Source organism: Sinocyclocheilus rhinocerous, unplaced genomic scaffold, assembly GCF_001515625.1.
Source record: "Sinocyclocheilus rhinocerous isolate Xijiao unplaced genomic scaffold, SAMN03320098_v1.1 scaffold865, whole genome shotgun sequence".
NCBI lineage: Eukaryota > Metazoa > Chordata > Actinopteri > Cypriniformes > Cyprinidae > Sinocyclocheilus > Sinocyclocheilus rhinocerous.
This window is the reverse complement of record NW_015646167.1, coordinates 167,030-195,023: the sequence shown is the minus strand read 5'-3', so window position 1 is coordinate 195,023 and position 27,994 is coordinate 167,030. Positions and strand designations below refer to the sequence as shown.

The following is a 27,994-nucleotide window of genomic DNA, read 5'->3' as shown; positions in this document are numbered from 1 at the left end:
ATATATATATAAAGATTATATAATTTCGAAATATGGTTCAGTTCAATATATATATATATATATATATATATATATATATTTGAAAATATATTTACTAATTAAATACACTTTTTTTTTTCTGTTTGGCAAGACTTTCTTTAGCACTTTCATGAGCTGGCAAGAGAAATACATATTTCACACAACTAAGTTTGAAAGGCAGTCAATGGAGAAAGATGTTATTTGTCTCCTGATGGTATAATTATGGCATCTACCAGTAGGGGCTAACTGGACCATGTTTAGAAACATTATCTTTTCAATTTTGTTTGGCGCTAATAGCACTGAAATGACACCCTGCAGCTTAAGGATGCAGTGTCAAAAATCATATTGCTAGTTTAGTAGATCACATCGCTTATATTAGCGATTGTGTCGCTTCCAAGCGGCTAGCCATCTTACTCGTTGCCACATCTTGACCTTTATCCATGTTTATCCTTAAAACATCACGCTAGTTAATTGTTTGCCAACGTTATGTAAAGGTGCTCTCTCATGTAAAATAAAGCATGTACTGTTATGATAAAACACAATGGAACAGTGTGTTGTTGAGGTAACATGACAGTATGGTCACATTCTGAAGAGCAGTTCAGTTTCTGTTGAGCTGTTTTACCAGGAACGGCAAGCAGTGATTTCATCTGTCAGTGGTTTACAAAGGCTTCCCTTAGATTAGTTTCCATCATTCACTATTGATTATTTCCTAAAATGACGTGTTGAAATACAAAAACCTATGATTTCTTGCATTCGGCTTATATTCATGGTCAGTCAGTATGTAAACGCACACTTGTCTATTTATGTTTTGTGTGCAGATACTGTATAAGTGCATACATCAGTATTTCTCTGTGAGACTACTATGAATAATTGGTATGTGGTAAGGGTCAATCATGTAATGGGAGTATTGGGAGAGTTCAGGAGTAGGAATACCATTTTCTCATTACAAATTCTAGAAAAATTTTTGAAGATGAGTGTAATGACCAACACCGAATATTTTGTTCATCTACTATGATTCATCACCTGACTAATATCATCAAGGCGCAGGTCACTTGAAAAAGAAATATTGTATTTGAGTTTTTCTTCCATTTTAAACTGTTAACTACCCAGATATGCCAACTACAAGTGATTAAGTAAATCATAAAATGCAATTGTAGATAATATTTTAATTAATGATGCATGTTGCATTGGTTATCAGCAGATATTAGAGTATTTTTTTTATTTTATTTTGATATTGGTCAGTATTTTCTATTTAATTGTGCATGCTCATTTCTAATTTTTGCCATCATCTAATGCTCACTTAAGTTAGTCTTTAAAAACACAAATAAATAAATAATTAAATAAATAATTTTAATAATTGTATTCAAATAATAACACTGTTAAATGTAATCTTTATCAAATGTCAAAGTGAATATCTATTTTTCATTTCATAAAATTCATTTTTTAACATTTAAAAAAAATTTGTACGTTATTTTTAATGAATATAGCCAAAATAGTATATGTCCATTTATTGGATATTATATCCATTTATTATCTGTGCATCCCTAATTTAACATTTTCATCCCTTAATATTTACCAGCCCTCTGTTATAACAGGCTAGTGGTCATTTTCTGGTCTATTAAGCCTCGTTTCCACCGAGCGGTATGGTACAGTACAGTACATTTCGGAACGGCACACCCTGATCCGACTTGCATTTCCACCGCCAACAGTTCCATTTACATTTACATTTACATTTAGTCATTTTGCAGGTGCTTTTATCCAAAGCGACTTACAATTGGGGAATACATAAAGCGATTCTTCTTAAAGAGGCAAACAGACACAGGAAAGTGCTTGAAATATCAAGTTTTAGGCATTGTTCAAATAAGTACAAGCTAGAAAAGGGAAGGAATAAATAAAGAGAAATAATTTTTTTGTTTTTTTTTTAAGATGAAGTCAAGTAGTCAAGTTCATTACCTGATAGGCATGGTGTATGCCGGAAAGTAGCGATCGACATCATTCTCACATGAAGAAGAAAGCGCAACATTGGCTGTGTGTGAAAATATAAAATTCTAAAATATACTGTTATATTTTTTTGTGTTTGCGCACTCTTATGTAAACAAGCCCAACACACATGAGCAGCGTGGCAGAACGAGTGAAGGAGACGCTTCGTTCCCCTTGTGTTGTCATTCCCTTTGTAGCACGTGCAAGTGACGATTCTCTGTCAACCAATCAAACGAGTCTAGCTCCACCCTTTAGGTACCGGACTACTGTGCTAGGTACCCCAACGGAAGGGTCCCATAAAAATGGTACGGTACAGTTCGCTATTTTGACAATGGAAACCGTACTGTACTGTACTGTACTGAATCGTAACACTCGGTAGAAACGAGGCTTTATTTCTTCGATTTTTCTCAGCCCCAGTGACTATAAATAGTTTCAGTTCCCAGAAGCCTTTTATCACTTTATGTAGTTTAATTTACAGCTTTAAAAGAGAACAACTAAACATCGAGGAGTTTTTACTTAGCGTTCATAAACATTTCACCAGCGCTGAGAAAACATTTCAAGCAAACACAAATCATACATCCTAGACCCTAGAGTAGTTTATTGCTAGGTAACGTGATTTACACGCATGCTAGCTTTGTTGTCTGAGGATTGTTACCTTTTGTTTATTTACTTGTCAGCAGGGATAAATGGATTGTAAATGATATCTGGCCGTGTTGTGTTTTTCTTTTATGCACAGAACTCCACACTCTTTGGCAGAATGAGGAGCGGGCGGCCATTTCATCAGGCAAGATCAATGAGATCTGGCACCGGCGACACGACTTCTGGCTGCTGGCAGGCATCGTGTGGTATCCTTGGAGATAGGCTGCTGTCACCGTAGAAATAATCCAGTTCCATTAATGTATATTTATTCTGCATTTGCTAAATGAAGAGTTTGTTTAGAGCTCAAAGCCAAGAAGAACAAGGGCATAAAATGAGATGGAAAAAACTCAGTTGCTACAAAATACATGTTTCCAAGCTAAAGCTACAGACAGCAAAATTGTTATTCTTGTATCGAAAATAAAGATCTCTTTACATTTGTTGAACACATATCATGGTCTAGTGTAGTTTGACAGGTTTGATCTCTGATCCTTGACCTGTTGAAGCCATGGCTATGCTCGGTGGCAGGACATTCAGAACGACCCACAGTTCGCCATCATAAACGAACCTTTCAAAACTCAAGCCAACAAGGGAAACTTCTTAGAGATGAAAAACAAGTTCCTGGCCAGGCGGTTTAAGGTATGTTGTAAATAGAGAATATAAATACAGTTTTTTGTTTAGTTTCTTTTCTTTTTGTTTGTTGTGATATCCGTGGTGGAGTTTAATTTGGTTTTCACTGTGGCTTTTGCAGTTATTTTACACTTTTTGTCTTGCGTTGCGGTAGGTCATTGTTTGACAGCTGCCTCTTTTGTTCTGTCATTTGTATCATAATTATATACTTCTGTGTCTTGTTTTGGCTTGCTTCTTACTCTACCTTTTGTTCTGCTGTTTGTATGACTCCAGCCTGAAGATTTTATCTCTACACGTCGACACGTCACAATCGCAAACCCAAACCTGAATATGCTGACACGCGTTCTTGTGAAACAGCCTTGTCTCATTGTTTTTCCTGTTTTTCTTTTCATGACATGTTTCATATCCTTTTCTGTACATCCTCCTTTTTCTTTTCTCAGCCTCCCTCGCTCTCATTCTGTCTCTCTGTCTTTCTCTTTCTTCTCTTACATAATTCGGAATGCATTGAGCAACCTGAGAACCGCCGTTATTCCAGTGGAACTTCTTTTAATTGGAAGCTGGTGCTTTCTCATGCTCATAAATCACTGGAACGGTTCATCGTTCCAGACGTAATTTTTCTGTCAATACTGTTCAATAAATTTCTTAATTCCCTAATATTTTGTGGCCTATTTTTCTCTCGCTCTATCGCTCTCCCTCAATCTAGCTCTGTGTTTTCAATCTTAGTTTTCTTTGTTCTCTCAGCCTCTTCACTCTTTCACCCATGATGCTTTTTCCATTGTCTTTTCCTCGCTCTCTTTTAAAGCGGGTTTAATTTATGTTTATTTTTGTGCTTAGATGATGTAATGAAAAAGTTACACTACTGTTCAAAAGGGGTCAGTAAGATATAATTTTTGTAATGCTTTTATTCAACAAGGATGCATTAAAATAATCAAAAGTGATGGTAATTTATATGTTACAAAAGATTTCTATTTTTTTTTTAAATGCTGTGCTTTTGAACTTTCGATTCATCAAAAAATCCAGAAAGTTTTCCTAAAAAATATTAAGCAGCTGTTTTCAACATTGATAATAATATATAATAATAATAATAATCATATTAGAATGATTACTGAAGGATCATGTGACACTGAAGACTGGAGTAATGATGCTGAAAATTCAGCATTACCATCAGGAATAAATTAACAACACTTCTTAAAAAATATATATAGAGAGAGAGAGAGAGAGAGAGAGAGAGAGAGAGCGAGCGAGCACAGTTATTTTAAATAGTAATGACATTGTAACAACATTATTGTTTTACTGTATTTTTTATCAAATAAATGCAGCCTTAGTGAGCATGAGACTTAAAAAAAAAAGACTTACTGACCCCAACAATGGTGTTTATAAATTTATATACATCTAAGTTGGTATGAATAAAATAATAACATAAAATACATATAAAATATAATATATGCCTTTTGAAGCACCGTTGCCTTAGCCATACACATTTAGATGGTCATCTTTAGCCGCTGTGCCACTTAAGATAGTCAGTGGGTTGCCTGAACAATTAGCTGACTAATTTTGTAAACATATAGTACTGTATAGTTTTACACATGTCTACATCTAAGATATCTCTCTCTCTCAGTTGCTAGAGCAGGCCCTGGTGATAGAGGAGCAATTGCGTCGGGCTGCATACCTCAACATGACCCAGGACCCGACTCACCCGGCCATGGCCCTGAATGCTCGCTTTGCTGAGGTTGAATGTCTAGCCGAGTCCCATCAACATCTCAGCAAGGAATCACTAGCAGGAAACAAACCTGCCAATGCCGTCTTGCATAAGGGTGAGGAAAGTTGTGTGTGTGGGATTGTGTGGGATTTATCTCATAAATATATTTAAATGAAAAATGAGAGGAAATCTGATATGGGAACAGTTCAAGAACACAAGGCACTTTTAATGTCCTGGAGTTTTCTCAAGCTTGTTGTTTAATCTGTACCGATAAACCATTTATTGGAAACCAGTTCACTTGGCTTGTCACTCTTATTATTGTCTGAAATTGCTGAGAGAACTGCTAATAAATTTCACTTTAGACAGTCAGAATCCATTATGTCACTTTCAGTTAGCTTTCTGAATTGTCAATTTGCTTTCAAAACTGATATTGATAAAAAGGTGCTTCTTTGATAAGCTTCAAAACAAGTGCTACTTTAGTATTATTAATACACTAATAGTATTTAGTAATATTTTGAATTTAATACTTTATTAAGTTAACTTTTATTTTTATATTTTCAGTTTTAATTTTAGTTTAGCTTTTAGTAATTTTGTATTCATTTTTGTTTTAAATATTTTTTTATTTCATTTCATTTTATTTAGTTTTAGTAATATTAGCACTTCAACTTCAACTTATACAATTTTTTTATCTAATATTTATATTTCATTTTATTTCAGTTTTATTTAAATTCATTAAAACGTTTTTTTTTTTTTTCAGTTTCCATTTTACTTTTAGTTTACAATAACAACACAAACAAACAAAATCTCTTCAAAGAACAAGTGACTGTTTTGGAAATATTTAATCTAACTGTTTTCAGGCTTAATGAATTTCAGAGTATTTGGTAAAGAATATAATATAATAATTAGTGCTGGGCAACTATTGCAATTTTTAATCGCGATTAATCGCATGGTTTTCTGCGATTAATCGCATTGTTATGAACAAAATTCAATAATGAATTCAAAAGTAGTGTATTGTATCTCAACTTAAACATTAATGTAATCAAATTAAATATAAAACCAAAGCTATTTGCCACTGCCAGGGCATTAACGTTTTTATAGAAAATATTTTATAGTTTGTTATAGAAAAACAAGTTATACTCCGAGTCCAGAGCCTCAATCATAACATTATAGCAGGCACCTTCCGAGTAGAGACCTGCACTATCGCAGGACCTAACACAGCAGAATGCGGCGCGGGACAACACTTGATGGGCGAGTGCGGGCGGGTAGAGACTCGTGTGTGCGGGATGCGGGAGAATAAGTTTGTATCACACTAGGCAATCTTAACCGTGCCCGAGCGCATCTGACCCCCAAAGCCCGGTTCGTTTGACTAGTGTGATCGCTCCGTGCCGTGGTTCGTTTAGCCGGCCCTGGCTCGGTTGGAAGATGTGGGCCAGAGCGCGGTTCACTTGGGCTCGTGCGCGGTACGCATGTAGTGTGATCGCTCCATGCCGCGCTCGGTTGGAAGAGGTGGGCCAGAGCGTGGTTCAATTATATATAGATCAGTGAGCGTGCGCGATAACCGCACCCGAGCGCTGAACTTCTGATACGTGCAGCATGATTGCGTGAACATTTCTGAGTGGCAAAAGTGATAGATCTGTAAAGCAGTGAAAGCGCCATGTGTGTTGCCGCGTCCCAAACGACTAAAAAAAATAAACCACAAAGTTAATAAAACGATGCTCTCCACTAGTGAGAGCGCTTCTTTGCGGTCTTCACGTGCTATCGGAAACTTCCTATTTCCCACTTATGAAGTCGTGAGCACTGCTGCAGTCTTAGGCCCTCCCCAAATGCTCTCATTGGTTGATACGCGTGGTGACACCCATCCCAAGCCAGTACTGATCAACATCCCACCCCTCCTGTGACCCATGGTTTGTCTGTGTATTCAGAGCCAGTGAGCAAGGGACTTTCATAATAATAAAAAAACTGCGTTAACGCGCAATAAAATAATTGTCGGCGTTAATCAATTAATGCGTTAACGCGATAATAACGCGTTAACTTGCCCAGTCCTAATAATAATGCTTCACGCTCTTTTAGTCGTTAAAGTCAACATTCTTAATACATGTTCCTGGTCTTATTTATCAGTACATGTTATTCCAAAAAAAGCGTGCCTTCATAAAAGTTTGAAGCAAAGAGATGTACTTGATTATCTTAGGCAGCCTAGAAACAGTATTCTTTCTATTAACAATTACACCTTTAACTTTACAACCAAATCCTGTCTGCTCCTTGGCATGTTGTAATGATGGACATTTTTGTAGTTCTTAACCAACTGGAGGAGCTTCTGAGTGACATGAAGGCAGATGTAATGCGGCTCCCAGCCACACTCTCTAGAGTCCCGCCGATCACAGCCCGCCTGCAGATGTCAGAGAGAAGCATCCTCAGCAGACTGGCCAACAAAGGCAACGAGACACACACACCGCCGGTAAATACACAAACACATATTAAATAATTACATATTAAATAATTACAAAGTACACACCCACTCAAAAGGTTGGGGTCAGTACTTTCTTTCAGCAATGATGCATTAAATTGATTAAAGTGACAGTAAAGGCTTTTATAATGTTACTACAGATTTCTGTTTCAAATAATTGCTTTTGAGCTTTCAATACATCAAAAAATCCTGAAAAAACGATATCATGGTTTCCACAAAAATATTACTGCTTTCAGCATTGATAATAATAAATGTTTCTTGAGCTGCAAATCAGCATATTAGAGTGATTTGTGAAGGGTCATGTGACACGGAAGACTGGAGTAAGGATTCAGCGTTGCCATCACAGAAATAAATTACATTTTAATATTTACTAAAATAGAAAATGTTAATTTGAAATTGTAATATTTCACATTTTTACTGTATTTTTGATCAAATAAATGCGGCCTTGATGAGCATATGAAACTTGTTGAAAAAAAATACTTGAAAAATCTTACAGACCAACAATAGTGTACATACACTCTTCACAAGTGGCTTTCTCGTGTTTATAACACACACTCTCTCTCTTTCTCTCTTCATCTAGTCTATTCCTCCAGGCCCGTACGCCACCCCACAGAACTACGGCCCTCCCTTCACACCTGCACCTTCAATGGCTCTCACTCTGGCTGGGGCCAGCTACAGCCAGATGTCCCCTGGCGCTTTCATATCAGGTCAGTTTTGCTGATCCGTCCCCAGAAAGGCACCCCAAAACAGCCTCCAGTTATCTCATACTCTGGTTACTCTGAACTAGGGCTGGGTAAAAAATATCGATATCTCGATTTTAATCGATTCTCATTTTTACGGAACGATATCGATTCTTAAATCCCAAGAATTGATTAGTCTATCCTGTTTTCAGTTAATGGACGGAACATTGAAGGGCACCTCCCATCCAATATATCGCAATAAGCATTGTGCTTTGGTACTTTTAATATGAAACAAAGTCTCAGATTTAAAATTCTATCCATTGTATTGCAGTATTTAAACAAATGGCGTTTTGGCGCTGTTTAATGTGGAGTGACAGATCATATCTCGATATTAATCGATTCTCATTTTTACGGAACGATATCGATTCTTAAATCCCAAGAATTGATTAGTCTATCCTGTTTTCAGTTAATGGACGGAACATTGAAGGGCACCTCCCATCCAATATATCGCAATAAGCATTGTGCTTTGGTACTTTTAATATGAAACAAAGTCTCAGATTTAAAATTCTATCCATTGTATTGCAGTATTTAAACGAATTGAAGTAGAAGTATTATTATGTAGCTAATTGTAACTTTATTATTTTAAAAACTTCATTGTGTAATTTTAGCAGTTGTATATTAGCCTACAAATCAGTCAATTGTAACCTTCAATATTATAGCAATGTAGTACCAACTGACTCTCATGTATATTTTACAGCATTAGTTGAGAGATTTTTTTTCCTTGAGAAAATTTGGCATGTACTGTACCTGATATGTATCCAAAATAATCGATATTGAATCGAATCGAATCGGCAATCGAATCGAATCGCAAGCTTGTGAATGAGAATCGAATCGAATCATGAAATTTGTGTCAAAACCCAGCCCTACTCTGAACCATTATAAAGGCTTTTCATTTGCACTGATGAAAAAGTATATCAGCGTGTGTTAACTGCTCATATTAAACGAGGTATGTTTGTACTCAAAAGCACTCAGGGTAGTAAAACTGTTGATTTGATTTTTTCTGTGATTTTAGAAACAGTCTGTGTGTGTTGTGCTATTTATGTGTATATATGGTATAAGTGTCTGAGCGTCTTTCTTTTTCAGAAATAGAAAGGAAAATGCTGTGATGTGGAATTGTAAACATAAAGTTCTTAAATGACAAAGTTTAATTGAAATCTGTTTTGACCAGCTGGGGGTACTGATGTGTATGTTTGGTTGGTTTAAATTTGAAAGGCAGATTTGCTTGCCATCTGTTGATCATGGCAGTCTCAAAATGTGAAAACAAAGTGCTTCTTGTAAGAAGCTCTTGATTAGAGCATCTGCTGGATGGTGAAATGGTGAGGTTAATTTTTTGGGATGTTAAATTCTCCTGTCACAGCTTAATATGCAGAGACAGCTATAAGTAGGCCGTTCATAGGTTGATTCTGCCAAAACAATTAAACACTGTGGCTCTGTGGTGCTATCAAAACAATGCTCTACAAGTTTGAGCATCCAATGGCAGAGTTAGGGACAGAGCCACCTGTTTTGCCGGTCATTGACAGATGGAAAGGGGAGTGTTCTGAAAACCTGTTTGCAAACAATCATTATTTTTGCAGTTCCTTTTGGTGACAAGTGCTGTAGAATGTACTTTACCTTTAAGGATTGACGAATTCTTGGTAACAGAATTCTTTGTAAGCAGATTTGTAAATAATTGCACCATACACATATAAAACACCAGTGAAAATGAAAGAATTTTTTTGCAACCTTCCCCATAAAGAGGTGTAACTACATACTCAACAAAACAATACTGACTTTTTCTAACCTTTTTTTTTTATTTTATTAAATTGCAGTTTATTGCAAGAAAACCTCTCTAACTTTACCTACACATTGCACATTGTCCTACAAACATCCAGTTAGTAAGCAAATGAGATGTTCATACAGCAAATGTTTCAGATTGAATTGGTATTTCAGCAGATTTAAACCAATACTGAGTCTTTTTAATTGATTCATTAAAAGAATCAGTTCAAAAGAGTCATTTGTGAATCAGACTACACCAGTGTTAATTTAGTATTATTTATATATTATTATAGATATTTTGAAATGGTTTTTATTTTTATATTTTCAGTGTTTATTTTCATTTTTAACTTTAGTATAATTTTTAGTTATTTTATGTGCTTTTGTCATTTTATTATTATAATTTTTTTAATATTACTATTTAGGTTTCATTTATTTTTATTTCAGTTTTCAGTTTAAGTTTTTAATTATTTCCAGTTAGTAATCTTAGTGATTCATCTTATTTCAGTTAGTTGCTAAGGCAGCATTTCAATTATTTGGAACTTTTTAGTTTAAAGGGATAGTTCACCCAAAAATTAAAATTCTGTCATTAATTACTCACCCTCATGTCGTTCCAAACCCGTAAGACCTCCGTTCATCTTCGAAACACAAATTAAGATATTTTTAATGCATTCTGACAGCTCTCTGACCCTCCCATAGACAGCAAGGTTACTACTATGATCAACGTCCAGAAACGTAGCAAGAAGATCGGTAAAATCAGGGGTTCAACCGTAATATTACGAAGCTACGAGAATACTTTTTGTGCGCAAAAGAAAAAAAAAAACGACTTTATTCAACAATTCGTCTCCTCCGCATCACCCTGGTGCCATTCTGGAGAGTATCTAATGAACGTAAACAGCATATGTTGTTCTGTGTCAGCCGCACCACACGGATACGTTTTCTACGTTGTTTGTGCTTTGATTTGAACGAAAACAACATATTCGTATGGTGCGGCTGACACAGAACAACATACGCTGTTTGCGTTCAGTGGATACTCTCTAAAATGGCTCTACAGGGTGACGCGGAGGAGACAAATTGTTGAATAAAGTCTTCTTTTTTTTTCTATTGCGCACAAAAAGTATTCTTGTAGCTTCGTAATATTACGGTTGAACCCCTGATGTCACATGGATTATTTTTACCGATCTCCTTGCTACGTTTCTGGACGTTGATCATAGTAGTAACCTTGCTGTCTATGGGAGGGTCAGAGAGCTGTCAGAATGCATCAAAAATATCTTAATTTGTGTTCAGAAGATGAACGGAGGCCTTACGGGTTTGGAACGACATGAGGGTGAGTAATTAATGACAGAATTTTCATTTTTGGGTGAACTAACCCTTTAAGTTTTTCATCTAATATTGATATTTTACTTTATTTCAGCTTTATTTCAATTAACAAATGAGTTTTTAATAGTTTTAGTTTTTAGCAAGCAGTGATTTATTAGTTGATAAATGGACAGCGCTTTATAACCTTACCATCTCATGATTAATGTGGCAAAATCCACGATTCAACTTTCCTCTGTTTTTTTTCCCTCTTGTTTTTTCATGTGCTTTCTCTCTTAGTCTATTTGTGTTTATGTGGGAGTATATGTGGCTGTACGAATGCTCTATTTCACAATAATCTGTGAGGTCAGTGTATGAGAGGCTGGATTTGACATTTGGTATGTAGTTTCTTTATAAAGCACTGATTCTTGAAAAAGATTTAATCAGTTATCAAACTTTTAGTGGAACTGCAATTATTTGTGTTCAGTATTTAGTAGTTTAGTATTTAGTACTTTTAATCGTAAAACACGGTTGTCACTTTTCAGAAATACAAGCACATGTTCATGTACATAAAGTCACACTTTATGTATTCATATTTCTGCAAAAATATGATTCTGGTTAGCACACTTAATTACATTTTAATTTGAGAGGGCCCCGTGTAATTTTGGCAAAATTATTTCACGTTCTCCGTCTCTGGTCCAAGAGAACAGATTAGCCCTGCCAGTGAGTTTATTGTTTCAATATTAGCTCTGTAACAGCATATGTCTGCAGGAAGCACTGAAAAGAACAAATGTAGTTGTTTTTGTTTGGCGTTTTCTGTTTATTCTTTCAGAGGCCAAACTCTGTCCATCGTCCTGACTGTTTTTACCCGTACAGAGTCGAAGGGTTTCTGGATCGAGTGTCCTGATACCAATCTTTCTACCACAGCGTCTAAGGGAGGCATATTTTCTTGCCATGGTGCTTTTTCTGAAAATGTCATTACAGTTATCCAGAACCTTAGCCGTGCCAGGAATCGCTCAGCCGAGGGAAATTTTTTTTGCTTTTCTACTAAGATATTTTTAAGAGAGTAAAAAAAAAAAACATAAAGAAACACAAATGTGCTTGTGCCTTTACGCCGGTTTTTTAAACCCCCTGGAGGCAGAACTAGACTCTTGCTCGCTCGCTTGCTCTCTCTTTGTCTGTCTCTCTCTTTCAGTCTCTGTCTGTCACTGAAATAGCCCCAGACTTCAGATCCTGGTGGGTGCAGAGGCTGATTGGGTTTGTTGAGGCTGTACACGCTGAACTCTCGCCTGGCTAAAAATATGCCCCACTTGGGGCCCGTTTGAACCCTCTGGTCCCTGATTAAGACAACTGCGGTGACCCCAGTTTAAACCGAGCCAGGGAACGAGATGAAAACAGCATGCCAGACTAAACAAAAAAACGAGAGAGAGAAAGAGATATAAAAGAAAAGAGAAAAATGAAGGACAGACTGTGTTGGTCTGTTTAACGTACTCCATAATAGGACATTTTTTGGATCCAGTCAGACATCTCTCTAAAAGACAGAGGAAGAAGTGAGAGGGAGGAGAGAGACAAAATGGAGTGTGAGCTACGCTTTGCCTCTGTAAAAATCCTAGCGGACCCCATAACACCTCTCTCAATCCTTCTTAAAGTTGTCAGAAATAAAGACCTTGGCGAGCACGTCTTGTTTTCTTTTTTAAGTCATTGCCACTTAAACTCTTACCGTTTTACATGTCATGAACTTTATGGAGCAAAAAAGGTTTTAGACACATTGTCAACACGGATTTCTTTGGCAAAAAATGCCCGAACCGCTAACATCTATTTAAATTTTTTTTTACCTTGTGAAAGTTCAGTGCGTCACTGCTCTCGCAGCCAGTGGATGTCCTGACTCTGGCTTTCGGGATTATTTGTAAGAGCGTGAGACACAAAACTGGGAGATTTTATGTTTTTTTTTTTTTTTCCCGAGAGAAGGCTCCTTTTTCCAGCCTCCTGCCTACAGTTATGTTTTTTTTCTGTTTTCTCAATATTGAGGACTGATGCTATGCCACTGATTGACCACTCCCTACCCCCCCCAAGTGTCTACAGTCTGCCCCCTTTCTGCCTCCACAGAAGCTCCGTCCTGCCTGAAGACCAAGGAACATGATGTGCTGCAGCGCCAGAGGGTGGTGGACCTGTGGAAGGACGGCAAGTCGGAAGGGTCAATTGGGCATGAGCTTCGCATGCCCAAATCCACTGTGCACAGCATCATCGTCAAGTATCGCCTCAGCAACACGGTGGAGAACCTGCCACGCAACGGACGGCCCAAAAAACCATGATCTGAAAGAGCGATGGATGGAGGATGAGAGGGATGAAGTGAATATAGAATGTGAGGGACAGAAAGGCTAGGGGGAAAAAAAGATAAATAAATTAGACAGGATTGAAGGGTACAAGGAGGTGGAAATGTCTGAAAATACTGTAGCTGAGAGAATATTGTAGCAGGCTAGGAAGAGCTGCTGGACTTCTTGAGAGAAGATACTCTTCAGGCAACATGGTTAATAATAGATAGACAAAACGAGCAAATGCAAAAGAGAGAAATGAAGTAGGGAAAAGAGAGCTGAAACGAGAGCCGTTTGGACGATGAAAACACAGACCTCTTCTTCCCTTTCCAGCACTTTTTTTCTCTCTCTATCTCTCTTCCACTCTCACTCTCTCTCCCCTTGCCCCCTCCATTCCCTTTCTTTCATCTGTCGGTCCGAGAGAAGTCCCAGCAGATTAGTTTTTCATTTGGCCAAAGGAGCGAGAGCGCTCGTTTAAGTGCCCAAAACCTTCCCTCCCTAATTTCACCACAAATCACTATTTCTCTGCATCACTTTATACAGTATCTCTCTTTCTTTTATCATTTATCCATTCTCCTTCTCTCTTTCTCTCTCACACGCACATGCTGCCTCACAATGTCAGAAGTGAAGGATTCCAAAGACGGCAGTTTTTCCAAAATACCACAAGTTTGTTTTCTGTCATTAATACCCCTGATCCAATCAAAACTGTTTTGGAACTGAGGCACAGTGGAGTGGAACTATCTTTTTCCTGGAAACTGCGGACCTCTCGAAAAACTCTCCAGCCACGGACTCTCTGCGTTCCTAAACCAGGACTGTGAAATGTTAAAATGGCACAAAATCACTCCGTATTTATGAAGACTGACTCTTCATCACAGCAACCTGTCCAGTGGGGTGATGCAGACAGATATATATCTGCACCTGATCTGAGATTAGTTGTATGATTTTCCAGAGCTATCTTATTGAAGGAATGCACTGATCTTGGGTCAGAAGACCTTCATTCTGAGTATGCACACGATTCCGCCTGTCTGACCAAATTCCTGTGCTATGCTAGAGCCAGATTCAATCCCCAGCAGGACGTTTATACAGTACATGACTGTTGTATGAGAACTCCCTGCATTCTACAAAAATGCACAAACACTCCCACGTGTGCACACTCATGCACGCTTGAGAGCCACTTAAGTAGCTCTGTATTTTCCACCACATGGTGTGTTTTGTTGTAATGGCCGAGTGTGTGTGCATGGTCTTGCAGTATCGATGAACTGAAGCTGATTGTGCGTATGTTTGTGTTCGCTTGTGAGTGTACTGTACGAGTGAAGATTCAGGGCTGCCGGTGTGTGGGTTCTTCTGTGTGAGTGATCAATTGTGTGAGTGTGCTGGTTGTTTGGATAAGCTGGGTCACTGAGGCCATCTCTGTATGTTTTTCTGGTTTACTGAAAAGTAGAAAGGTTGGTGTGCTGGAGCAAAACTGGGTGCCCTCAGATCAGAGAAAGTGGCATACAGAGAAAGATGGTTGAAAGGTTGACAGTCTGAGAAAGAGATCTGAAGAACACTTTTATGGGCGACTGGTGGATATGTTGATAAGCAATTAATGTGTTGATTTTTTCTTCAATTAATTTGGATGAAAAAGCCAAATTTATTTTCTGAATTTTATAAAAGCAAGTTAATCCACATGTTGCCCAGTGCTCTCTTCCAAACACTGTGCAAATTGAAGGCTGTAAAAACAAATATAGATGTATAAAAGTGGGCTTTGCTAAACACGATGGGCAATAAAATGAATAAAATAAAATATAAATGTTACAAAAATCAACTGTTTACAGGAACACAAACATTTCCAGACATAGAGTTTGAGGTTAGTAGGGTTTGCTGAATGTTTTTGAAAGATGTCTGTTATATTCACCAAGGCTGCATTAATTTGATATATCATTCATATATATCATGCTGATTTGGTGCTCAAGAAACATTTCTTATTATTGTCAATGTTGAATAGTTGTGCCGCTTTATATTTTTGTGTAAACCATGATTCATTGTTTTAAGGATTCTTTGATTGAAAAGAACAGCATTTATTTGAAATAGAACTTTTGTAACATTATAAATGTCTTTACTGTCCGTTTGATCAATTTGATGCATCCTTGCTGAATAACAGCATTAATTAAAAAATACAAATCTTACTGTCCCCTAACTTTTGAACAGTACTATAGTAACATGTTAATATCATTTTTCCTGAGTAAGTTTTCCTGTAAAGGAACTTATATATTTTTATCTCATTACAGTTACTGCTCTGTTAAAAAATATTTGTACTGGTAAAATCTAAATTTAACATCCAACAGAAAATATTTCATCAAAATGAATTATTGACCTTCATAATTTCTCACAAAGTGAAGACTTTAAAATAAAACAAGGCCCAATTAATAGATAATGATAATGTTGTTTTATACTTAATTTGTTTTTATTATTTTTAATATTCATTATTATTGATTTTATCAATTAATCATTACAGCCCTAGATATGAGAGGCAGACAGCCTGGGAAGAGAGACAAAAATAAAAGAAAGAGTCAGTCTGAGAGAGTGAATCGGTCCGAGAGGGACAGAAAGACTTGTCTGACAGAAACACACGGTCTGAAAGAGACATTTTGGAATAGAGAGACAGTCTGGTTAAAAAAGGTAATCTGAGAGAGACAAGTCTGGGAAAAAGAAGCAGCCTGAAAGACAGTGAGACAGTCTGTGAGAGAGACAGTCTGAGTGAGAAAGTCAGATATTTCCAAGATTGTTGATTGTAGAAGCAGAGTCAAGTCACTCCGAGATCTGAATCTGAGTAATGAATTATTTTCCTTGGCTCACGCTGCAGGAGTATGCAGTACAATGTTCAGAGATATGAAAGTCACCCAGCGGGTTTCTAGCTCAGCATTTCCCCCTTGTAAAGAGCCTCAATGCATTCCAAGCTCTCTCCAGACGTGTTCCCATCTGAAGGCCATGCATTCTTCTTCTCTTATTGCATGTTTACGAAACGGTGCCAGTCTTAATCAGATAATTGAACTCAAGCGTTAGCATTAGCCCGTTCCAGTGCACACATTTCTTTTTTGCACACTCCAGAACATTAATATCAGCCAAAACCTGTAGCACAACAAACGACTCTAGCGTTATTGTCCTTAGAAAAACTTTGGTTGTGTAATTTTGAGGAACACGTGCCAAGAGGGATTGTTCCTTTGAAGATCTTGCAACTGTTCCTCAGTTCCCTGCATGTTTAGGCCTGAGACAAAACAGGTACCCCGAGTGCACAGTCAAGGTGGCTGTCAGTCACCTTGTGTTCAGGATATTGTGCAACAAATAAATTACATTTTGATTTGGAAAAATGTCTTGAAATAGAGATGCGTTTCTTTAAACCAAAGGCAGTACATGCTACAACCCCATTTACAGAATAGAATAGAATAGAATAGGACATATTCGCATGACCATCTTGACCGTGATTAAAATCTGCAAATCTCATGCAAAACTCCGAATTGTGCACATTCCTGTTGAAATGACTGGATTTCGCCCATGAAATTTCACTGAGCAATGGTAAATGTAGCCGTAACTTTTTATTGTGGGTCATTTATAGTCATTTCATGCGTTCACTAGAACACGTACAGTACTGTAGGATGTTCCCGGCAGGACAGTTAGACATGTCTTAGACGTTTATATGTGACTCAAATGATGGCAGCTATCATGTCTGTCTGAGTCATACTGTGAGTTTTCAAAAAAATTAAAAATCTACACGTACAGCAAATGAAGCTAAAGAATTTCAAACACTATACACTCACTATGTGCTTGTGTGTGGTGAACTAAAATGCTCAGTACTGTTGTCCTCACATATATCTTTTTATAGAAGATGAGGTTTTGTATTATTATTATTACTGTGTATGGTATATAGTATATACTCTGACTGTATGCAAATTTACCCATTAAAGGATGTTAACAATGGAGCGCAATGTGGATGTATTTATTTATTTGTCTGTGGCTAGGTAGGGATGTGCAATATATTGGTACTGTATCAGTTATTAGTAATAAATAATGTTTATTGGTTGATTTTGGATATTTAATTGTGCATGTTAATTACCCCTATTTTTACATTTAGGTCACCATTGCTGGCATCTATGCTGGCAACTAAAAGTTAAACTTTAAAAACGCTTAAAATTTGTTTAAAATTAGTGACAGATCTTTTCTTCCATATTGTTACTTACATCCGAGGAAAAAAAAATTTTGAAAAAAAAAAAAAAGAAAGAAAATGTAAAATGGGACTTGGTTCTATCCATTGGTTGTTGAGTTGGATTTTAAGATGTGAGATGTGTAAGACCAATAAAATATCAATTTACAAAATTGATAGGATGAATTTTCATTTCATGCCGAATTTGGTTGTAATATTTATCTCAAAATATCTCAAAATGATCATCTGTCTTTTATGCTTTCAGTTATAATGTTGTGATACCTAAACTCACAACATCTAAAATGACTGAAATCCAAGATTTCTTTTTATCGTCTATTAATCAGTAAGTTGTCACCATTGTGCTCTTGATCATGTTGCTTTGGATAGAAGCAAAATGACTGCTTTCCAAACAATGTTAGAATAGCCAGTGGGTCAAATTTACCAATAATTGTGTCTTCAAGTCTTCAAGTACGTAATTTACACACATATTTGTCCCTGAATAGTCCATACTTGGTATAATAGGAATGATGGGCATGAATACTCTGCATTGACAGCATTAATGATTACTTTTAACCCAATTTAAAACTGAGGAACAACTTTATCCTAATATTAGAGAAAAGTCCAAACCTATGGATGAATCATGATTTCTTTGTGAAAACATTCACACATGGTTTTTTCCACACAAATATGTGCATATTCACGGTTAGTGAATGAAACTTAATGAGACAGAAAAGGAAAAGAGGAAGAAGTCAGCCGGTGAGAAATGAAAAATGCGATATAATAAAGATTAGAAGGTCAACTGTTTCAACTGTTTTGCTGTTTTGATATAAACAAAAAATGCTGACTATAATTAGTGTACAGATCATTAACTTCCCTTCCTGTATGTTTCCCTACAGTGTTGAATGGACCCCCCATGTCGGTAAAGAAAGAGAGGGAGGTAGAGCTTCTTATGGCACGGAGGGAACAGCGCAGCGGGGAGGTGATCTGCATCGACGACTGAATTCAGCGCCTCCCGACCCACACACGCTGACTCAGTCGAAGGACATCTGCATGCAAACGTAAACACAACTATTCCTGAACGCATACATGCACACATGCACCTGCAGTTGACGAACGAACAGACTACCCTCAGTATCACGGCAGCACTTTCACGACACCTCGAGTTACAGCTACTCCGAATTCAGCAGAGCTTAGGCTCGCCTTTGGTTATTTCCTCCTGTACACATACCGTATGTGCGCATATACACACACACAAATATTTGATTTCCTTTCCTCTCATAACTATCTGTCCCAAATCAGCTTCACATTTCAGACCAATCCACACGCTCACGTTCATCCCCTCGACATGAAGCTGCATGTATGTGGAATAGCTTCACAATACCCGCAGTGATTTGTTTTCCAACAGCATGCACCTCACAGTTTAGTCAAGACAAACGCCCGTGCATTGAGCTGTGCCGACTCGAGCACAGTGCAATCTTTCAAGCAAACCCTCATCGTAAGCTAGCGTGACTGTTTTGGAGAGGCCATGCACCATCAACACGCTTCAACCTAAAAGCAATCTTTAATGTTAATGCTTTCAACACAAAATGAAAATCCTGTCATCATTTACGTTCCAAACCTGTATGACTTTCTTTCTTCAGTAAAACACAAAAGAACTGTCGAGATTTTTGAAAAGCGACTTTCGTTGAATGGTCAGAAAACATTTTTCAGAATATCTTTTGTTCCACAGAAGAAAGAAGGTCAAACAAGTTTGGAAATGACATTAGGGTGAGTAAATGATGGCAGAAATTTCATTTTAGAGTGAACTGTCCCTTTAAGAGGATTTGGGTGGTTTGGGAGGATATACACATATTTTTACGTAAAAAAGAGGGGGAAAAATAGCAGTACCCTGGTCTGTTTTCTTCATCTTTCAAAAAAAAATAAAAAACACGAGGTAAAGTTTATAACCTACCACGACAGTAAGGAAGTAATGTATAATGTTTGATTAAAACAGTATTGGCTGCAGTATTGTCTTGGGATAAAAAGACAAGTTTGTTATGAAGTTTATTTAGCCTTATATTGGGACATCAAGCATTGATATGTAGAGTTCCCTGCCTTTTTAACTATGGACCCTTAATCTTGTGTTACAGTGAGGTGAAGAGTGTTCAAAAGCATCTTTAAACCTCCATAATAGTGTTCAAGATTGTTACTGAAGCACGTTTGGCAGTCCTACACTTTCCAAACTCCTCTTTCACTCTTTCTCTGTCATCCCCCCCATCACTTCACCCTCACCTTCTTTCATTCAAACGAATCGCTTACATCTCAGTCCTATCCTTTCTTCACATTTCTACTTGTTTTTACAAGCTCTTTGATATTGTTTGCGTATTTAAACTCAGTTTCATTGTGTTCTCCTGTTTTTAACCTGATTATTACAACTAAGATTATTGTTGTTGCTCTTGATGTTGTCCTTGATTGCGAAGCTTCTACCAAATGAAAATAATAATAAAAAAAACAGTCAAAACATTGATGCATTGTATGTTTGGTCCATGACATTTCTCTATACCGGACCTCTTGTAATAATATTCCACAAAGAGGTCAAAAGGACTTCAGATTGATTGATATCATTGCTATCTAACGGACATCACTTGTATCTAGATTTGGGCCTTGCAAATGAAAACGAATAACTTGTATGCAATGGATCACATGTAACCATGAAATTGAAAACATATGAATGCATATATTCAAATCAGCAAATGAAATTCCTTCTGCAGTGTTTCTTTATGATCTTTGGCTCCTACAAAAGCAAGCCTTGTAATGTAATCGCCTTAAATGGTAATACAACTGTAAAGGGTTAATCAGCAGATGTGAACTCTTGTATATGGCTGCATTTGAACTATTCCTAGCTAGGCCACAACTCAGAGTTGAAATGTTAATTTATTTGCTCTTGTCCCAGTATAGTTCTTCTGATGAAACTGAAATATTGTTGATTTCAGTGCTTGGTATTATTTGGGAGAGTTGTGTCAAATCAAGCACTTTCTGTCCATTTTTCATTTCTGTCTTTTAATATTTTTGTTGTCAGCCTTTTTTGCATTTTGATTGTTTCCTGCTAAGTGTCACTATGTACGTTGTGATTCCAGACAGTCAGTGACATTGATGTGATCGACATTCGGCACACCGAACGGAACATGTTAATAATGCATCTTTCTCTCTTTTGTTTTGTTTTGTTTGTAATAAAATAAAAATTCAAATGAACAATTTCTGTTTTGCTTTTCTTTTTATCAAGTAAAGAATGTTGGGAGAGTTTTATCGGTTCATTGGTATTTCTACTGCAGGGCTCTAGACTGACTAAACAAAAAATTAAATTTGCAACAGTAATTTAAAATAATACTCACTACTGACAACAGTCGGGAATGTTTTGTGTGTCCGGTTACGTCAGAAATCATCTTGTAAAAATGTCTTACACCCTGCCGTGTATGCAGTGCGAGCACTGATGTCCGATTCGCGAACAAGTGACTCTTATAAACCGGTTCTTTTTAATGAGTCAGTCAAAAATATTCACAAAACCGCCTCGAACTCGCTAGCGGTTTGAATCAGTGAATCATTCAGAATCAGGACTGTTACTGAATTCACAACTGACTCTCTCACTCACCGATCCACGAGTCCAGGAACCGTTACTGTGATGATTACTTAATTTCATGTTCATGTTTTTGTCTGGTCAAAAACTACACAAAAAAGAGCATTTCGGCACACCGAACGGAACATGCTAATAATCTTCTCGACTTTGGTACAGTCAGTATTGTACATGTTTAAATGAAACATATCAAGCAAATGTTCAAATGTCTTTTAAAGTCTTAATATTTTGTCCTATTTGACTACGAATTTTTAATAGGGCTGGGTAAAAAATATCGATATCTCGATTTTAATCGATTCTCATTTTTAAGAAACGATATCCTCCCATCCAATATATCGCAATAAGCATTGTGCTTTGGTACTTTTAATATGAAACAGAGTCTCAGATTTCAAATTCTGTCCATTGTATTGCAGTATTCAAACAATAAATGGCGTTTTGGCGCTGTTTAATGTGGAGTGACAGATCGCTGTAGCCAGCGCTTCAGTTCAACAGACGCAGCAGCGCGAGGCGCACGTGACCTGATCATCTCCTCCACATTAATACCAGTTTCAGCACAAAATAATCATGACTAAACATCCGAAGGTAAGTTAAAAGAAAGAGTACAACTTTACAATCCTTATCCTGTCTCATAATCGCTCAATCATTTTTTCAGCTGCGCAAAGGCCTCAACAATTCATGTAACATCATATTTACCTCAGAAAGCATATTTGGTGACCATAAACTCGATAGTCAGCCAGAAAAATAAACTGTAGAGAGGAGCATTTTGCTAAATATATGCACCAATCATTATAAAAAAAATTTTTACCATTCTTTAATGTTTTATTTAGGCTATGTTTGAATAAATCCGTCCAAGTTTTTATGACAGCCACTATTTAAATGTGTATATTAAAAAAAAACTATCTGAAGTAATTGTAACTTAATTATTATAAAAACTTCATTAAGTGCAATTTAAGCAGTTGTACAGCACAAATCATTTTTATTATAATAATACACAACCTTTAATATTATAATGTAGTACCAACTGACTCTCAAGTATATTTTACAGCATTAGTTGAGAGATTTTTTTTTCCTTGAGAAAATTTGGCATGTACTGTACCTAATATGTATCCAAAATAATCGATATCGAATCGGAAATCGAATCGAATCGCAAGCTTGTGAATGAGAATCTAATCGAATTGTGAAATTTGTGTCAGAACCCAGCCCTAATTTTTAATATTAGAACATAATTTATGAAAGCTGAATTGCATTTTGCAGGCTTGTAATGTAACTTATTTAACAGTTTTACAGGTCTTTTGGCTTTGAAAACCTACAGAGATTACATTTCTTGATACCTTCTCAATAACCATAAATGTAGGAACCTCATATCTTCAACCCGATTTACAGGTAAAATTACATTTTTCAGAAGATCTAAAAAATATGCCCATGAAGCAGAAACACTCTGTGTGTATATTTTGAAATCGAGGGGGGTGTGTGTGTCACATGTTTTTCCTCAAAAGGTTTTCAAGTATTTGCTGCATATTCAGATACAGGAAGTGAGAGTCCAGAAGCAAGTGGAAATGAGAAGGTTTGCAGGGGTCCACATGAGGGTTCAGGAAATACAAAGAGGAAGCCGGCGGCATTATTAGGAAACCCATTTGGGGCAAAGTGCATTTCGAACAGTGGTTGTAATTTCCATTTCAGATTTAATTGACAGTATTGACAAGATTTACGAAAGGCTTCAGGAGCGGTAGGTCAGGTAGACATTGACAGATTGGAGTCACCAGTGGTTTCATACATTTATAATTAGTGAGATTAAATGAAATTACGATGGTGTAAAAATCTGTAACTTTACCTTTTAAAAAATATAACATGAAATTGCACATTATATAAAAACTAAAGGCATACGTTGACTTTTTTAAAGGTCTGTGCCATCCATGTTATCAACTTTCATGCAATATGTACACACAGTCCACTTTCAGTATAACAAAAGTTTAAAGTATCTGCTTTAATAAGTCACTGCCTTTTCATCGATAAATATTAATATATGTTTCATATGTCACAGTGACAGTGTGTTTGGGGAAAAAAAAAGTCTGGCTTGTTGTTTCAAATTGATGCAACAACAAAAGTAAAGTTATTTGGTCACTCTTGAGTTTTCATAACGACCAGCCAAAACCTTCATTTTTCTGCACTAAAACCCATCCAGTGGTAAGGCAGTTCAGGAACTAGGGCAACTCTGTTTTGGTCCAGCCAAGTAATCAGTGGTGAAACCTCTCTTGTAGTGGCCTGCAACACTGCTGAAAATTCATCGTCCTTCTGGTCAAACTGGTTATGCCAGTATATAAGTCAACCAAGCTGCTGGAGCAATGTCTCTGGTATGCTGTAATTAAATGCTATATTTATATAGTAGAAATTGTGCTGGTTTGCGTTTAATAAGGCATTTGCAGCCAAACCGACAGAGTACCAAATGATTCTCTATAAATTGGTCCAGCAAGGCAAGTTGTGCAGTCATTAACATCCCGATGACATCTTCATGGAAGGGCACTTGCGTTCATAAAGGGGTCGTCCGTGACCATGGACAGCTGGTTATAGATACGTTCCTCACTGAGTCAAAATTTCCTCTTTTAAGGCAACGCCAGGTTCAAAGACACAGGTTTAGGTTAGGTAATTTAAGGCCAGTGATCTGTGGAAAATTATAAAACTATTTTGTTCATACAGCTGAGGTGTCTGGAAAACTGTCCGTGCCTCTAGTTAACTTTGAAGAGGCCAAAGTAGTGTTTGCCTGACATCTGCAGACTGAAGGAACCTCCGGTGACCGCCTTCAGCTCGGCGCCCTTGTTAAGGCGTAGGAGGCCAGAGACCTGGCAAGGCTTTAGGAAGTGAAACTTGTGGGAGCCAGACGCTGGTGTGGTTCCGTACCCCTCGATGCACTGGAGCAAAGGGCCTTTAGGAACAGACACCTCGAGCTTCACGTACTGACTCTGGTTCTCGTTGAAGTGTACCTGGTGGTGGAAATGCAGAAACAGAACAAGTGAAACAGGAATGACCAATTAAGAGCAGGAGACATAGCAAAAGGCTTTCAACAGGGAGCAAAATAAATAAGTTATGACTAAACCAGAAACCTTTTGATTTGATTTAACAGAAACCACAGAAAAGGGCTTTTCACCCTTGAAATAGTTAACCCTGGGTCATTTGAAACCCTGGCTAAATGGAATCATATCTTGTTTCACGTTTCACACTGCTCATTCTTTACCTGGGGTTAACAATTAATCATCGGTATTCATACGCTGACGTTTCACACTGTACATTCCTAAACCCTTGGTTAATGTTCTTATTTGCATATTTGCAGTGTCAGCGACATTGATTGGATGAATGCAGCATATTGACCTATTTACATGAAGGCTCTAGCATTGCTCATCCTCACATATTGCCGATTATACTATTGAGTTTTTCCTGAATGGATATTTTGGACTATAAAGGTAAGAATATAACAGTCTCTTCGTTACTCCATTTCACGTGTTTTCTGTTACATTTTTCTCTTCAAACAGTTGTTTATCCAGAGCAGGGTTTCATCACCCCAGGTCTATCTATCTTCATTCTCTGTACAAAATATCTATAAACATTCAAATATGAAGGCTTTTGAAAACGTTCATTTTCTAGTTATATGTTAATAGTTATATGAATTTCTTGGAATTTCAATTCATTTTAATTCTACTACCTTATAATTCAAATTGCAATTCTGCATCCTGTTTGCTGCCTCAATTATTAAGTATTATGTTTATTATGACCAAAAGGGCACAACAATTTTGATATACACAAACACATCCACACACGCATACACAAAAAGGTAGCATATGTAGATGATACCACTGCAGGCAATGCGCCTGGAACTCACTTGACAGTACAGGAAGTAGACGCCGCTGCGCTCCACTTTGAAGGTGCCAGTCTCTGGATTATAATGCACCGCCCTGCTCATATTCAGCTGCTCCTCAGTCCATCCTTTAATGACTCCCTCACTGCCCACTAGGACACACACATTATTAGAGAATATTCCATATGACACGTACTGTTAGAGAATATTCCACATATATATATACTCCCAAATAACTCACCCTTTTGGAAGGAATTGTTGGTTACTGTTAAAAATGAGATATATATATATATATATTAGTCTGGGGGAAAAAACAGCAGTTGGGTTTTTCATTGTTAAATAAAGTGATTTGCAATTCTGTCCACTTACTCTCAAAATGAGAGGCCACTTTTCGTCCATTTCCTTTCCTCCCTCCCGCTTGCGAGATAAAGACAAAAGAAAGGCATGTTTTGGAAAAAGAGACAAAACTCTCTGGGATGCAGATAAGAGTCATCCATGTGGAGCTCCTGCGACTTCCAGCATTAAACAGCTGTGCAGATGCAAACATCATGGATTAATCTAGAATAATTTATACACCAGCTAAAGTCCTGATTGTCAAAGCAGATGGTGAAATATTTCCTTTCAGCTCTGTTCTACACTTCTCCTAGCCTTTGTTTTCATAACAGGCACCATGCACAGTATTTTCTGCTTCCACCCCACCAGCTGGTTTCAGTCAACAAAGAGGCAAAACTTAGAAAAAAATAAAATACTAAAAATTAGACACTGCAAGAAAAATGAGTTGTTGGCTCTTTCTTAACCTTTCTCATGCAGAAAATAATCTTCCTATGAAATGAGACAGATTAACAGCTATGGCTACTGTTCAACTAAAGGCAATAATTCAAACAAACCACCTTGAGAAATGTGTTTTTTTTCTCTTTGCCCCTCTCCAGAGACTCTCGAATCTCGCCTCAGGGGAGCTGCCTAAACTCCCGCTAGTCCGTCAAAATGTGCATTGACTGATCACCTAAATGGTTAAAACGACTGTTATTTCTGGCTGACCGTTTCAACTTGAAGCTGTGACTGTCCCTAAGGGGCACTATTCTGGGCTAGGAAAACAATATATTTTGAGGAATGATTGTGGATAAGCATTTTGGCCCTGAAATCAGATCAGGTGTCAGCTGAAAACTTGCGGCTGCTCATTAGACTTCTGAAGGTCCATCTGTTTCTACACTAATGTTTATTTTGTTGAACATTTTGGTCGTAGTTCAAAAATTCAAGGCAGAACTAAAGTAAGTCTATTGCTAATTAAAGCTATTTCAGGCTTCAGTGGAAGGGGTCATTTGTTTTAGAAGGCTGCTAAAACCGCTATGTCCTTGCAGTCCTCGTGCCAGTTGGTTTTTGCCGGGTGCGTGTCCATCCAGCTCAAACCTGTAATTTCTGCTGTCATTCAGCCTGCTGCCTACTGTTTCCTGTTGCAGCTTTTGGAAACATATGCCCAATGGTTTAACCAAGGTGCCTTGGTGTCCAAAATGGTTTGGCCTCTGTAAATATTGCGTGCAACGACCAAAGATCATCCTTCTGCAGCTGCAAAGGCTGCAGGTGATCCAAGGCTTCCTGACAGCTGCTGTCGTGTGTCAGTTCCATGGCTATGTGTTTTAGTAGTGTTTTTATACATCCTTTGCATTTTTGTAATCTCTATGGTTTTATTCAATTTCCTTGAAAGAGTAATCTGTTATTGTTATAATGTATAGTCTGCGTCTGAATCTGTCACAACCGCAGATCATTTGTTCAGTGTTTACTAGTCAAGTGCTTTGAATGGATTTCAATAACTGGCTTCATGCCTGACATTATGACATATGATGTCTTTCAGTACCATCTCTGCGGAACCTCTGACTCTCCAGCAGTTCGCGTTTTTCCAGGATGAGCTGGAAGATGGCCTTGCGCTGCATATTCACCTGCAAGAGTGAGAAATAATGAGTGAGAGAAGAAGAAAGAATAACATTTTTCATTGCGCTTAACAGCTTTTGCAGACAGATATGGGAGACAGACACAACCATAGTGACTGGGCCAGGAATGGAACCTAAATATGTGTCAAGTACGAGTAGGCCACTGGGGAGAAACACTGCTGGCTTCTATTAACTGGCGTTTTGCGGGTAACCCATGCAGTAGTTATAGCTTTTGAAATAATCAAACCCAAGCTGGAGGCGTTCCTGAGCGAGACACAAACAAACAGTCACCAGAAGCCTGGCAAACACTGAAAATCAGTTTTTAATAGGTCAACCACTTCCCCTAAATGAAATCCGGTAACAACACCTTGTAGGGATTTTTTTTCCATTAATGCAATAGGCTACATTCTGCAAATGCTTCTCTGTTAAAGGGAAACTTTAAGTGGAAAAGAAAAAGCTGACAAACAATGTGACAAGCATGTGAACGCTTTGTCAGCAGTTTAACAAATGTCTGGCAACAGAAACCGCGGTTGTGCCTATAAGTGAAGTGAGTACCTGTCCATCTGGACTTTCAATCTACTCAAAGTGCAAAGTGCATTTGGACCTACACTCGCCATATACAGTAACAGAGTGCGCAAAAACTGTACTGTGCCTGGGCTTGAAGTGGAAAAAAAGAAGTGCCGGTACTCCCCCTGCCAACCAGTCAGAATTGGGCACAACACTGGTGTTGTGCCAAATTCTGACCCCCGCCAGATTATTACCCCCCTTGTATTGGTAGATTTAGGGTTAGGTGTGGGGGAGGGGTTAGGATTAGGGGTGGGGTTAGGATTAGGCAATCACGTAGCGATTTAAACGAGAGGGGTAATAATTTGGCAGGGGGTCGAAAATGGGCACAACACCGGCCG

General features: G+C 37.6%; 2 protein-coding genes across 2 annotated transcripts in view; one reads left to right on the top strand and one right to left on the bottom strand.

The window, feature by feature from the left end:
• The window catches only part of LOC107707064 (chromodomain-helicase-DNA-binding protein 3-like), a 51,369-nt gene extending 36,386 nt beyond the window's left edge, over positions 1-14,983 (top strand). The window contains exons 35-40 of the mRNA XM_016510942.1: positions 2,735-2,843; positions 3,141-3,273; positions 4,883-5,078; positions 7,255-7,418; positions 8,008-8,134; positions 13,322-14,983. Coding sequence (XP_016366428.1) covers positions 2,735-2,843; positions 3,141-3,273; positions 4,883-5,078; positions 7,255-7,418; positions 8,008-8,134; positions 13,322-13,527 — 935 coding nt within the window. The 3' untranslated portion in view covers positions 13,528-14,983. The remainder of the gene's footprint in view (positions 1-2,734; positions 2,844-3,140; positions 3,274-4,882; positions 5,079-7,254; positions 7,419-8,007; positions 8,135-13,321) is intronic.
• A 7,802-nt stretch (positions 14,984-22,785) lies between these two features.
• Positions 22,786-27,994, bottom strand: part of LOC107707060 (tumor necrosis factor ligand superfamily member 12-like) — a 7,533-nt gene continuing 2,324 nt past the window's right edge. The window contains exons 2-6 of the mRNA XM_016510939.1: positions 27,017-27,098; positions 25,534-25,581; positions 25,406-25,429; positions 25,189-25,316; positions 22,786-24,295 (exon numbers count right to left, since the gene is read on the bottom strand). Of these exons, the coding sequence (XP_016366425.1) occupies positions 24,041-24,295; positions 25,189-25,316; positions 25,406-25,429; positions 25,534-25,581; positions 27,017-27,098 (537 nt within the window). The 3' untranslated portion in view covers positions 22,786-24,040. The remainder of the gene's footprint in view (positions 24,296-25,188; positions 25,317-25,405; positions 25,430-25,533; positions 25,582-27,016; positions 27,099-27,994) is intronic.